This window comes from Lagopus leucura, unplaced genomic scaffold (genome assembly GCF_019238085.1).
Source record: "Lagopus leucura isolate 7727_CA_CO unplaced genomic scaffold, USGS_WTPT01 Super-Scaffold_100022, whole genome shotgun sequence".
Lineage (NCBI taxonomy): Eukaryota > Metazoa > Chordata > Aves > Galliformes > Phasianidae > Lagopus > Lagopus leucura.
The window spans coordinates 456,678-471,183 of record NW_024962275.1 but is presented as its reverse complement, the minus strand read 5'-3'; the positions used below and the strand labels follow the sequence as shown (position 1 = coordinate 471,183).

Here is a 14,506-nt window from a genome sequence, read left to right as displayed (position 1 = left end):
ATGCAGGATGGCAGTGGTGGTGCTGGGGGGCCCCGTGGTGATGCAGGCACCCCATGGCAGCGCAGCTCACAGTGGTTTCTGTGCGGTGCGACCTCCAGGCGCTGCATCGTGTTTGTTTTGCTTTTCTGAGTGCCGTAGTTCTATTTTTTTAAATAGGAAGCTGCTCTGTGGTTTGGATATTTAAACAGTTATTAACCAAATGACAATTAACAGATTGCACCGACAGATTTTCTTTTCAGAACCTCTGAAATCGAGTACAGTTTGCAAAACTATCGCGGCACAGTAATGACAATGAATTTTGATTTCCCGGAACTGATATTAGACTCCTTATTAAACTATGTGCATCTGCTTTTAATTTACTCCAAATAATTGGAAAATGCAATGAAGCTTTCCAATTAAAGCACGGCTTTATGCTGTTTAATAATACCCCCATAATATTATAGCTTACGAAGTGACAGGTGAGTTGGTGTATGAATAAAACATAAAGGCGGCAATAAGGGACAGAAAACCGGAGACAGTTGTTGGGGATTTTAAATGCTGGATGTAATTTGCATATATTAATCTCTTCTTTTCAGCCTTATCAGGCGTTCTTCAGTATTTGAAGTTAAAATAGCGTTGACAGGCGGGAGTACGCTTAGTTTTTTCAAGGATTTATTACTTGTATAATTTCTGATCTTTAATAAGCAGATATGACTGATCCTCATAGTTCTATAGAAATCGGTTAATTGTTCCAGATGGCGTGTACTGATTATGCAAAATTACTTTTCACACCATTTTTTTTTTCTGATGGAGTTTGGAGTAAAATTAAATTTTTTATAGCTTTCTTATCATGCTGTTTTACAGTGGTTTTCGCACAGAAGTTGAATTTAATCTACTATATTACATTGACCAGCAGAGTTATTCTAATGTAGCATTTTCTGATTTGACAAAGAATAATAGAACACATCGCTCATTGTTCGTTACTTGCTGCTAATAAAAAGGCGTTCTAGTGCAGAAAACCAGGCTGTTATTTATGAAGAATGCTTAATTTGCACCGTTAAAATGCAGAATTGTTACAGTGAGATGTTCTCTCTTTTGGATAGAAGACGCAGGCAGAACAAATAAAAACAGTCTCGTCGCTGCAGATTCCCTCTGACGCCGGGGATCTCTCAGGCCGGCTGCAGGCAGGCTGGGAGGTGTGTCCCCTCCCCGGGGATGGATCTCAGTGGCGTTGTTTCGTAATCCCCGAGGTGGGCATCCCTGTGTCACAGCCATCCAGTACCACGCTGTCCCCATCCGGGGCTGCTCCCCCCCACAGGCCGTGGCGGAGGGCCGAGGTGCAGAGCCAGCCCGGCCGTCCCGTCCTGCTGCTGCTCCTCGCAGAGCAGAGCAGCCTCTGGTGAAGGCGGAATTAAAATCTGCCGATGGGTTGGGAAGTGGGAATGCAGCAAACGGACCTTGGGAAAGAGCGCTTATTTCTGACTCTGTAGAAAGGAGACGAGTAATTAACTCAGCCATTAGAAATCTCAGGATTTCTCTCATCTCCTGCGGAACGAGAAGATTGTTTGTGTATACTTTTATATATTGTGTGTTTATATATTGTGTACAAATAATATATAGGAAAGCGAGTAATGGCATAAATCAGGAACGATTAGAAAATATTTGTCCTAATGAAGTAATAATTTGGTAGTAATGCTTTTCATCAGCGTAGCTTAAGGCTACATTAAGTGGACAGACTTTATATGGATTCTCTAATTTTAATCTCCAAAATGCTATCTAATGTCTCATTAAGACTCGCATATAATGTATCTTAAGTACAGTCATTAAATATAGTTTAGGGAGATTTATGTTCAGATATTGCTTAAAGATGTTTTAATAGGCCCATTTACTCTGATGATATTAACGAGCTCTTAACACATATTAAGCTTCTAAAACTGGGAGCATTCCTCTCGCAGTGACAAAACAACATGGACTGGGGTCCTGTGGCACAGCCGTGTTGCAGGGCTGCCATGCCCCAGGGCTGCGCTGCTGCGGGCAGTGGGGCTGGGGGGCACCACGGGTCTGTGTGTGCACTGCAGTAAATAATGAGGGCTTGTAAGGACTGAGCCAGGCACGGCCGTGATTCATACAGCCCGCAGTTTTGATCGCTTCAAGTCGGTGCAGGAATTGTAATTATGTTGAATACAAACTGCTTGTTCCCATATCGTCGCTTTAGTTCCAGCTCCACTAGTTATTGCAAACAAAATTCTCCAGTTTCATCATTCGGCTCTTCTTAAAGAATCCTTCTGAGTTCAGAGACTTTTCTAATTACTAAATTGGTTTGTTAGGAGGAGATAATAGCAAATTTCTTCTTTTCGTAATTGGACACTTCTTCCCTGTAGGCTAATGTATGCTCAGCACTCGCATGCACAATAAGCCGTGCTTTTGAGAAGCCGTAACTAGCTAATAAGTGCCGCGGTGTCATCAGAGAGTAATGGTTTGCTGATTAGCATAATTAATGACAAATGGTGGTGTGGAGCTGGCGGATTGGTTTAGCAGATGATGAATGCGTTGCAGCCGCCACTGAATCCTGCCAAAGTCCCCTGGATGCCAGCCGCCCGTGAGCAGAGCCCTGTGGCTGGGGCTGGCACAGGGCACGGGCATGGCCCTGAGCACAGCCCTGAGCACGGCCCTGTGCACGGCCCTGAGCACGGCCCTGTGCATGGCCCTGTGCATGACCCTGGGCACGGCCCTGTGCACGGCCCTGAGCACTGCCCTGGGCACGGCCTTCCCACTGCAGCGCAGTGCTGAGCACACGGGGCAGCTGATGCACTGCAGTGAGCTGTGTTGAGCTGTGTCAGGCACTCTGCGGAGGGTGGGAGGGAGCTGCCCACGTCCGTCCCTGCTACGAGACGGGTGCGTTTTCTGTGACTTGATTAATCAGTGCTAATTTGCATTCGCACATGAGACTGATAAAAATGGAGTTACCTTTTCACCTTTAAAGGGGAGCTGGGATTATCTCTCGGTTGTCTCTTTTTTAAGTGATAAGCAACTCTTTTACCAGTAAGGATGAAAATACTTAATTTGCATTAGCAAAAGCAGCTAATTATTATATAGTTAATTAGCATCTGGAAATGAGGATTATCTTAATTACAAAGCACAATTTCCTTAATAGCTACAAAACTGTAAGTTTGATCTGTGTGGAGATTGGTGACTATTATTATGTAATTAGTGATCATATTAATGGTGCAGTGTATTTAGATATAATTTGCATATGCAAATGAAATTTACCCGATAGAAATATGTGGCTCCGCTAATGGCTCTGAGCACTTAAAAACTGAATTACATCAGGAGGCGAGGTCCTGGCCAGCTGCGTGGCACCACTGTGCCCCCAGCCCCTCTCAGCCGCACTGCAGCTGCCGACAGCTGGGCACCGCCTCGTGCGGCACCGCTCTGCACCTCCCTGCACCGCCCTGCTGCGCGCAGCGCTGGGTGCAGGACTGGCGCCTCCTGCAGCAGCAGCTCCTCCCCTCTGTTTTTACAAAAAGCCAGATACATGTCAGCTAAGGGAAATCAAAGCTTGCAGGGCCAGAGCCCCTAACAAAAGGCATTGTGTTCCTTTACTGTGCCCTGGTCCCAACCTGCAGTACTGCAAATGGCTGAGGTGCCAAGAACATGAGTGCTGGAGGAAGCAGTCTGCCCCGAGCAGGATGTTTCTCTCATCAAGGGGGGAAATTTACAGCCACAGCCAGGGAACACTGCAGCCATTGTGGGTGCCTCCTCAGATGCTTTTTGCAACTGTTGACCCCAACCTGAGTTGTGCACGCTGGCATTGCTGTCAGCCTGCTGTGGCCCCACAGGCTCTGCTCCCTTCAGTCAGAGCTGGAGGTGATGGAGCAGTGTCTGTGTTTCCTTCAGAGCACGACCCCGCTGTGCTGCTCAGAGCTGTGTGAGCGCCCCACGCTGTATCAGCTCTGCTCTAATTAATTAAGGGCTGTTGCTTGGGAGCAGCACGTGCTTAGGTGTAAGCTTTGAAGTTCAGTATGTTGCAGAGACTTCAAAGGAGACATTTTATTAAAAAATAATAAAATCAAGAGCTCCCAAACACTCGCGATCCGAAGAGCTTGTTTGAAGTTGCTCCATGCTGGCGATGTGGGGCAGCCGCAGCACCCAGGTACCATTAGCTATTACCATGCAGTGCTTAACCCTCATGTTATTTAAAGAGAGAAAATAATCAAAGCCAGGAGTATTGCTCAAGTGTTTTCAGGGCTTGATCTAGCAGTACAGAACTAATTGTGTTGTGTCGTGAGTTATGCAGGAAATAGAGAAAATCAAGGCTGACAATCAAATTAGCAAAAATGTAAATTTATTCCAGGTCTGTTTTTTGAATCAATGTCATTCAGGATGAACAGAAAAGCTGTGGCTGTTTCCATTGCCAGGACTCCTCTCCGTGGTGAGCCCCTCCCCTCCTGGGGAGCTCTGGGCAGCTCCAGGCTGCGCTGTGGCCTGAGGTGCCTCGTGCTGGGGCCATTCCCCTGGGCTGCAAACAGAGCTGGAGGTGCTCCTGGAGGAAGGTGGTGAGCTGCTAGGTGCTGCTGTTTCTCCTCTGGGGTTTGGCTGTCACAGTGCTCTGGAGATGAGTAGCGGTGCTGCTCCATCTGGCACGTGGCACACATGCTGTACTATTCGGGCTGCTGTTTACATGGCTGTGTACAGAAGAGCAGAAGTAGGAGGCTTAGCTGTACATCGTGGAGGGAGCAGCTCGCTCTGGAAAGTTCGTGCCCCCCTTCTGTTGCCTTGCAGGCTGCTTTTCTCTGCACTTGTGAACAACTTTCTTTGGGGCTGAGACCACAGCGTTCCTCAGCTCTCAGTGTCCTGCACAGTTCTGCACATGGGTGCAGGCACTGAGCTGTGCTGCAGTGGCAGTGCATTCAGGGCTGTGTGTTTTCCTGTGGGTTGTGGAAGCGGTTATTGATGTTTAATTTTCAGTGCAATGCAGGAAAGTATTTTGTTATTCAGTTATTTAAATATTTTTAAGATCAGCAAGTGAAAATTCAAGTGTAAAAGACCGTGCAGAAAGCAGTGAAAATAGCCAGAGCTACAGAAGCGCATGGAGAGGATGTGAGGAGGGGTCAGAGGGCTGTGCCACGTCCCCATGGCTGTGCTGTGAGGCACCGGCACTGCCGCAGTGTGCACACCCAGCAGCACGGCACTATTTGTCTGCACCCAGGAGCTAAATATGACAATGTTAGCATTTTTCATTTCCCTGACGTTACCATTAATAAAGCAATGATCCAAAAGAAGCTTTGCTGAGTCTGTTCTTTATGCTTCCATCATTCACGACTAGATAATTTCACACAGGATCGTTTTTAAATTAAATGACGATAAAAGTGCTCTGCTGTCCTGTGTTCACTAGTTCATAGAAGTCTATCAAGTCATTAATGTGTCATGACAAACTGCTAGTTGGATTCGAGAATAATTAATTATTTGCATAAATAACAGGTTGGACTTGGTGCCTTGCACGGAGCGTTGGGCGCCGGGACGGCTGCGGGTGGACAGAGCTCCGCCGCTCGTTGTGCTCCACGGCCTTCGGCAGTGGCTGCTTCAAGAAACCAGCTGATCGTTGGAGATTTCAATGAACAGTGATACAGATTTTCATAATCACCATTAATCACCACATATTTTTCAAGATAATTACAGCAATTATTATTTAGATTCCTCTTTATGTGCACATTGTAGAAAAGAACAAGTGCTTATTACGCCGGGTAGTGTAGAGAACTACAGTCTGAAGTTCTTTGTCATCCAGAAACTCATTATGTTAACTGATGCTGTCTGTGAAAGTTCGTCAGCGTGTTTAAATGAGGGTAGCATTGGCAGGTCTGATTATTTAAATCTGGTAGCTTTGCTAAAAATATAGTTATTCTAGAAAGATGAATTACTAATTTGACAACCGCGATTTAGCTGGAGTCTGCAGCAAAGAAGGCGGCATCTATCGTGTGCTCAGAGTGGGTGACGGTGCTCCTCGGGGCACAGGGGGAGTTTCTAAGTCAGCTAACAGCTCGTGCTTACAGCCAGGAGGGGCTGTGGGGCACGTGGCCCCGCAATGGGCTGATGGACTTCTCCGGAGTTTGGGCTCAGCACTTCTGGCCGTGGGCTCTTTGGGCACTCTTCTGATTCCAGCAGACGAGCTAATTGCTCGTGACCTTCAGGGAGGAGCTGTTTCTCAGAGACATTAAGCGGCGCTGACATTTTTCTTTCTGAGATCCCTGTCTGTTTTTTTCTGGTTTTGAGAGCGGTGCAGGCAGCTCCCTGATCTGTTGCAGATGTTCTACGGAGGGGAGAAGCCATCCGGGCGCAGCGCTGCGGCTCTCGGCAGGCCTTACCCTCCGCTGCCTGCCCAGCACAGCAGTGCAGGCCGGGCTCTGCCCAGCTGTGGGCACTCTGCAGTGCCAGCCATCACTGCCCCAGCACGGCGTGTGTAAGTGCCGTGAGTTCTGCCTGGCTGTGCAGAGCTGCTGGGCGAGCTGCTGGCCTTCTGCCTTTTCCTTGTAGTGTGATGGGTCTGCCGTGCCAGCTCCTGTGCACACTCCCTGCGCTTTGGGACTGTGCCATTAATAACACGCTTCCATGCATCGTGCCATTTTTAAGTATGATCGTTAGGATAAAGGGCATATACTTAATTACAGGCCTGCTTAATTACAGCTCTGTTGAAGCTCGTTTGTTTGGGAGAGTGCTAATTGTGCTGCTGGGCCCTTGGCATGCCCTGCGTTCAGCTGCTCCTGGCAGGGCGGGCGCAGGGCAGCGCGGCCCGTCCTGCAGATCGCTGCACAAACAGCGGCGTGAGCGATCAAAGCAGCTTCTGCGGGGGGAATGGATGCAGATGGTCTTCCAGGTTCAGAACTTTCCAGGGTTTTGTGACGCTGCTTTTCATCTGTTTCCTTTTGTTTCATGAAACACCATGGCTGCCACATAACACCTTTGATAATGAAATGATCTCAGTGGAGTGGGGTTTTTTTTGTTTTCATTTGGTTTGGTTCTTTAAGTCAAAAATAGTGTGTCAGATGCTAAGTATTCTTAAATGACTCATTAAATCACTAACGTAATAACTCGCTGGTGCTGATGGCAGTTAGGAAACAGCAAGCGGGGAGATGCAGGCTTCAGGGGTGCAGATGCTTTGTGAAAGAAAACCGTATTTGAGGATTACTGGAGGGCATTTCAGGGGTTAAAGTTGGCCTGGTTGAAGTTTTTATTTCCTTGAGAGCTGAAACTTAAAGGTGTAACTGACACAAAGCGTGTGTGTCTGGGGCTGCACTCTGCCTTAGAAATGTGCCCTTTTCAGTCTTGTGTGGAAATTGCTGAGATGCATGCTTCAGAAGTAAGTGGCTCACTTGTACTGACATATCTTGTGGGAGGGTTTCTGTGAAGTTTCTAAGGCAGTGATAACAAGACAGGAACACTGAGCATCACTGTGTTATCAGAGAAGAATATACAAGACATTAAAATAGAAGAAATCCTCTTAATGTCATTAAGGTGGTGCTGCAGAGAGTGCCTGGCACAGTGACCTGTCCGTTTGCCTGTCCTCTACTTCACTGATTTCTGTCCCCCAGAGGCCATTTGCGTTTTGTTTCAGCTCTGTTTCTTGCTGCCAAATCTCGAATGATGACAGCCGGGCAAGGGAAGGGGCTGGCAGTAGTTCTGCCCAGGTAGCAGTTCTTACAGCTTTGCATTTGGAAGGTGAAAGTTACCTGAACAGGTGTTTTCCTTTTCCTCTTGCTCGGACACCAAGTTAGCTCAGATGGATCTCTGTGGTAGTGTTAAATAAATATCTGTCCTTTCAGAGTGTTTATTTTGCGTTGCAAACACCATCCCGTTTTGGCATCTGGCCCAAATTGGAACCAAACTTAAAACTGAGACCATGAAATTACGTTGAGTAGAGCAAGGAAGGTTCATCGAGCTGCTGACTTTGTAGCTGTGTCTTGAATGGAGAGAAACCTCTGGGAGATTGGAGGGAGAAATGATTGTCAGTAACGTCCATGGAGCATCAGTCCGATGTCACTGCCGTGTACACTTGGTATGTTTTTGTGAGTGTGAAGTTGCACACCAGAAGTGAGCTGGAAAAGTAACATCTCTGCTTGTTTTGTCCCTTACAGCAATGGATGGAGTGCCTTTCATGATCTCGGAGAAGTTTGCCTGTGCTCCTGAAGGGGTGAGTTGTCTTCATTCTCATTCCCATGTCCATAGTTTGTCTGTTCATGGGGAGTGGTCACAAGGCATTGACACAAACTGCCTGCTTCTGGGAGCTGATCTCTGGGAACCCACATCTTGCTGAGCTGTAGGGCAGAAGCAGCCTGGGGCCAGGTCTGCACAGGAGCTGACTTCTCCCAGGAGAGGAAGGTTTAACACCATTAAAATGGGAGTGGCAGCGTGGCTTTGGGCACTGGAAACACCTTTTATTTCTTATTAGAGATTTGAAGAAAGCTGCAAATACTCATGTCTACCACATTTCTATGCCACTGATGCGGCATCGCAGAAGTCAGCCTCACAGGTTCCACTGTGCACCCTGAAGGTCAGACCAGTGGTAGCAGTGCAATGCCAGGTCAGGCGCTGTGCCCACGGCTAGGCCGGGCTCCTTCCTCCCACTGCCTCACCTGAGGGCGATGCCGGGAGCACCACCGCTTTTTCTGCCCTAAAACTAAGTGCAGTTGCCATCACCTGGGCCTTCCAGAGCTGTTGAATCACTGTGAGCACTGGTGGCTGCACATGGAGCTGAGGAGCTGCGGCTGACCCGAGATAGCAGGGTTGCCATGGCTACATTGGAGGAAATCCAATTCCGACGTGAAAATGTGCCATCGTGTTTACCAATTCCAGCCTGGAAAGTTTAGAGAGGTGCTTGAGTCCTAATGACACCACAGCTGGACCTCTGCAGAGCGCCAGGAGCAGGAACAGCGATAGAAAAATGATTCTAGTGGTCCTGCTGCCCTCTGGCTTGAGAGATTATTTAAGTCAGGGCATCTGTGGCGCAGCAGCAGAGCAGAGAGGTCCCCACACACAGCACGGTGGCACAGCCAGGGCATCCCCACGCACAGCACACTTGGGCCCTGCGGGAGCTGCTCAGCATCGCATCCTGCAGCTCACGGCAGTCCCACAGCACTGACTGGAGTTGGTGGGCTGGAACTCAGAAGCCCTGAGAGCCTAATGCAACCCATTACCACTTCTTTAATCCATCTAATCACTAAAACAGTATCTCTTTTAAAGTCAATTTATGAGAATCTATTACAGCAAATGCAGAGCCATCAGCTGTGTCTGATTTTTCCCACCACGCTCCTGCTTCGTACATCCTTTTTCTCACTGACACAACCTGTGTGTGCAGCCGGATGCAGTTTTTCACATCCACTGCTCTCTGCAAGGGTTGTTTATGGGCCGTTATTCCTGGAAAGCTGGGTCCCCTGTTGCAAGGACAAGCGCAGAGAGATTAGGCTGTGCTAATCCTCCCCTCAGATCCTTTAGACACCATTGCCACCATATGGTCACTTTGGTCACTTTGTTTCCCGGCCCGTGCCACTCACACCTGTGTGCTGCGGCCAAACAAAGCCTGTGGGCAGTGCGGGGCATGTGCTGAGGGCAGCAAGGTGGCTGAAGATTGCCCTATCTGAAGTGATGCAGTAATGGGTGTCAGCTGTCCCCACTTAGGGAGAAAGGCATTAGAGCTGTTATCCCTAAGCCAGCTTCTGCTTCTTCACTCTTGTGGCGCACCAAGAAATAGGATTATGCATGCGTTTACAGATGGTGCCTCTAAATCTCTGGTGATAGAATCTTTGCTGACTTTAAACAAAATGAAAACAAAACAATAGAAAAATTAAACAACAAACTAAATTGGCCATTTGTTTCTTTTTTTTCCCCACAGATGCAGCCAGTTGATCTCTTGGGCATCACAATCAAAAGCCTTGCAGAAATTGAGAAGGAGGTAGGTACCCAGTCATACAGTGAGCAGAAGCTGTATGAGATCTGTGCTTATTTGGTTGCAAAATCCTCTGCCCTGTGGCAAAGCTCTCATCTTTCCCAATTCACTGTTTGTGGATGAAGTCAGTTTTGAGTCAAATAGTTAATATGGAATTAGAAACATCTGTAATTTGTGCCTACTGAATCTTCAGGTATTGAATCTAGTGGCAAAGTCTGCTGCCCTTCATTTAGTTCCAGATGTCTCTCTTATTTAACCTTTCTTTCTTATTATCAGAATGCATTGCCTTTGTGCCTCCTTGCTCTCAAACACCTCTGTTGTGCACACCGTCAGGGTTAAAGGCTGTGCTGGGAGACTGTGAGCACTGGGGCTGGCACCTGCTGCCTTTCCTCACACCCTCCTGATCCATTGCAGGCTATGTATTTTTCAGAGTAATGAAAAGTCTAATTATGCAGCCCATATTCCTTGATGAAGTATCTTGTCTGCACATAGATAGCTGCAAATATAAATATTGCGAATTTCTGCATGACTTTATTTCCCTTGCAAGCAATAGCACCATTAAAGCCAATCTTCTGGATTTCCAAAGCAGCAAGAATGTTTTCCCTGGAGCTAGATGCCTTGCAAAAAGTATTCCCAGAGAATTCCAAGAGTTATTGTTCTCTGTCGCCACATTTGCAGATGTATGCACCCATCCTCCAAGCTGCACAGTGAGCCCAATGAAAGGACCCCACCCTCTCAGGGGAATCAGGGAAAAGAGGTGCCTTCTGCACCCTCAGGCTGTGTCTGGAGCCAGCCTCTCGCTGCACCAGGCCCAGGACCTGCACGGCTGTGTGCTGGGAGTGTGTGAGCAAATGGTGAAACCCAGTGAGAGCAGAGGGTGAAGACGCTTGGTTTTAAGATGAGGGCGCAGTTGGCCTGTGCCCAGTTCAATGCATGTATGGCAGTGAGGAGGAGAAGCCCCACAGCATTGCTGCCGTCTCCTTGCAGAACTGCAGCGAGTTGTGCTGGCTGGTCCTCGTGTCCCAGGCAGGGAAACTTCCTGTGTGAGCGCCAGGCAGGCCAGGCGGGCTGCACGTGGTGCAGCGGTGCAGCAGCAGGGCTGTGCTGTGTGCGGCTCCGGCAGGTTGGGCTGCGTGGGCCTGTGCTGCTCGGGCTGCTGCAGGCCTTGGCTCTCCAAGTGAGGCGTCCTCGTTAGCTCAGTGTTGAGCTGAAAGTCTGGAGTCTAATTAGTGAAGTGTGCATCTAATATTAATCATTCTTTTTAAACTGACAAGGAGGGCTGCCCGTTTAACCACTTAATGGCTTCAAGTTTTCTTAGGCTGCTTTTTGCAAATATATTTAATGAAGAAGTTGTAAATCTAAAGGAGCTTAAAATTTTAATTTTATACAGAAATATTTTTCCTTGTTCTCATGTTTGTAGTCAATTCTCCAGAGTGCAGTCACATGAAATGTTCTTTAAATGAACATATTTGCTAACTGGCATGATTTCAGTTTTTAAAACATCGGTTCCAGCAATTAGGCATTTTTTTCAGTTCCCAAATGACTAGAGAAATTCGTCTTGATTATAATTGCTCTTAGCCACGCATATCTAATTTGTGTCTTTTTAAGTGTTAATTAGTAAACAGTTTGAGCTGACATCTTTATGTGTTTGTGTGTTGAAAAATGAGGCTTATTGCTTCTGTAGCTCGGGGTGGTGCTGCTGGCTGCGACATCGTGACATTGAGGTGCAATTAATGAAGACATGCCTGCCAATTAAAAGGCGGTCTGGAAGCGCGGCTCGCTGACACGCCGCCCCGCAGCTGGCAGCGCTCGGTGCCGCGCGGACAAAATGGAAGCTGCGCGCGGTGCCGCGGTTGCCGTGGCAGCGCCAACTCCCGTCGCGCCGCGCGTGCACCGTGACGCGGAGGAGGCCGGGAGGCGACTGCGGCGCAGCCCGGGAGCGGTCGCCGAGCACCCCCTAGTGCCCAGCGCCTCCGTGCACCGCGCGGCTCGGCTCCCGCTTCGCCCGCAGACGAGGCCGGCGCTCGGGGTCCCGGTGCGGCTCTCGCTCGGCCCCGCCCGCCGCTGTGCCGCGGTGCCGCCGTGCGGCGGGGCGGGCGGGGGCGCGCCCGGGCTGACCGCCGCCAGGTGGCGCTGTGGCGGCGGCGGCGGCCCCGCGCCTCGGAGCTCGGCGGTGCTGCCCGGGGTGAGCGGTCCGGGTTGCCCGAGACCTGCGGGCTCAGGGGCTTCCGCCCAGGTTGCCGAACCGACGGTTGTAATTACGGCAGTACGGCTTGTGTAACCGGGCGTGCGGCGGGGACTCGTCCTGCCCGGCTGCCCGGTGTGGAGGGCGGCGCAGCGGGCGCGCCGGGTTAACGTGGGACTGCTGGAGAGGGGTGATTCTCCGGAGTGCCCCCCGCCCCGCCTCCCGCTCGGGTCGCTCCCCCTGGGGCGACGCCGGGGAGCCCGCAGTCGGGTGTCCCACGGCGCCTCTGTCTCGCTTTCCCGCAGTACGACTACAGCTTCAGGACGGAGCAGAGCGCGGCAGCCCGCCTGCCGCCCAGCCCCACGCGCTGCCCGCCGGTCCCACCGTCCTGAGCGCCGGCGCCGGAGCGGCCGCGTGCAGCACTACTGAGCGGGACGCGGCTCCGGGCCCCGCGGCCCCGCCGCTCCGGCCTCGCCCCGCCCCGCACCGCCTCCGTACGCCCCGCTCCGCGCGTCAGACCTCGCGACCCTTCGGCAGCTGCTGCAGACGCGTCTCCACGTGAGTATGCTGCTCGGAGAGCGACCGGCGGCCTCCCGCCTGCTCCCGTTCCCGTATCCCCTGCTGTAGGACGGTCACAAAACGGCCGACCGTAGCGAAGCGCCGCGCACGGCCAGCTGTGAGCTCGCAGACGATCAGGGACGCTCGGCAGCGAGCCCTGAGAAAGAAAAAGACTCAGCCGTCAGCAGCGGGCCCAGCCCGCGGTGCTCGGTGGTGGCCCCGGACGTGGGGCGCACGGCAGCTCCGCCGCAGCCGCGATCGGCCCGGGCTCAGATCTTCGTTTTGCCACGGCCGCGTGGGGCCGGGGCCTCTCGCTCTGGCCTCGCCACGCCTCCCCTCTCCCCGGCAGCTGGCAAACGGAGGTCGCGCGGAGCCCGGCGCTGCGGTTCCTCTGCTGTGCGCGGCGACCTCGAGTGGCGAACGTCCCGGCTGCCCCCGGCTGGACGCTGGCCGCGGTCCGGGCGGCCCCTGCGCGCCGTGCTGAGCCGCGCCCCGCTGACGGGTGGATGCTGCTGCCCGCCTGCGGCGTGGAGCGTGTCTCTCGTTTTTGCCTCGTATCTGCTACAAGAGGCGTGCCCGTCCCCTCCGGCACTCTGGAGAGAAGCACTGAACTCTGGCGTAGCGCAGGATGAGAGCTGATGCGTAAAGCTGACCTCAGCCTCCTTGTGAGCTCACTCCAGAGTTGAATGCATGTCTTGGAAAAGTCTGTTGCTGTAATAAGTTATTGAGAAATGCCTATCTGACCTGTGCTGCTTTTTCAAGTTTCTGCTGTAGAACAAAGCTACATCATGGCAGCAAAATGGCAATTTTTAAGTAAGTGTTAAAATGTACAACTTTTTGTATTGTAAAATAATGATTACCTAACCCCATTGAAATGCAATTGCCATAGTAACAAGTATCAGTATTGCCGCTCTCTGTCTGGGTCACATGTATGCCCTGACCTGCTTTGCACTGCATTTGATGGATCTTGTATTTTCTAGTTGGATGGAATGGTGACTAACGGTAGGTTTTGTACTGTCAGCTTGTATTTTTTATTTGTACATATGTAAAGTATTTCTTGTCCAAGGACTCATTTCTGGTTTTAAGGCACCATATCGTATTGCTGGGATAATGAGCACAAAATACCTTAACGTTCAGGATAGTCTGATTCCAGTTCTTTGCTTCAACTTCTTCCAGTCAGGTAATCATTTTCTAAAACTGCCTCGGTAAAGCAAGGCTGTGTGATTTGAAAGTACAGGCAGATTCAGTTGCAGGTGTGTCATAACTTGGTCAAAAGAATTAAAGGTATTTCATTTGCATCAGCTCTAGAGGTTTGAGTGACCCCCTGGAAGTGCTCATTTACTTGAAGGTTGCAGCACCATTTGTAGTTCTTATTTATCCTGCAGGAAAGCAAAGCCAGACCTCACTGCCAAGCTTCACAAAGGCTGGATTGATGATGCCGACATCGACAAATGAACACACCATGGCAGCCTGGTCATTTGGCTCAGGTTCACTTGAAGTTCAAATCCACTCTATGCTGTAGTAGTATGCCCATATCATCCATCTTGTGTCGTTCTGTGTTTCTGCTTGTAATTTGTCCTGTAGTTTTCTGCGGCATCCATTCATAGCTTCTCCTGTAGAGCAGTGGGTGCTGCAGGTAGGTGGAAGCTGGCCGCGGCGGTGCGTCCTCACGGCTTTGGGATGGCAGAGCTGCAGATAGCCAGCATTCCCCATTGCTGGTGGCAGGGGAGCGAGGGCTGCGGAGACAGTGCCAAGCTTGAGGGTCAGCTTTTGCTACCAGGAGATGGGGGCATATCTGGAGGAGCACCTTGCCCACCACCTTGCCACATGCCCAGGGCAGCACCGAC

At 50.4% G+C, this 14,506-nt stretch overlaps 1 protein-coding gene across 5 annotated transcripts in view; it reads left to right on the top strand.

The window, feature by feature from the left end:
* Positions 1–12,493, top strand: part of MVB12B (multivesicular body subunit 12B) — a 42,815-nt gene extending 30,322 nt beyond the window's left edge. For all 5 annotated transcript variants that reach the window (XM_042879145.1, XM_042879144.1, XM_042879146.1 and 2 more), the window contains 3 exons: positions 8,109–8,164; positions 9,863–9,922; positions 12,407–12,493. In XM_042879145.1, coding sequence (XP_042735079.1) covers positions 8,109–8,164; positions 9,863–9,922; positions 12,407–12,493 — 203 coding nt within the window. The remainder of the gene's footprint in view (positions 1–8,108; positions 8,165–9,862; positions 9,923–12,406) is intronic.
* The last annotated feature ends 2,013 nt before the right edge of the window (positions 12,494–14,506 follow it).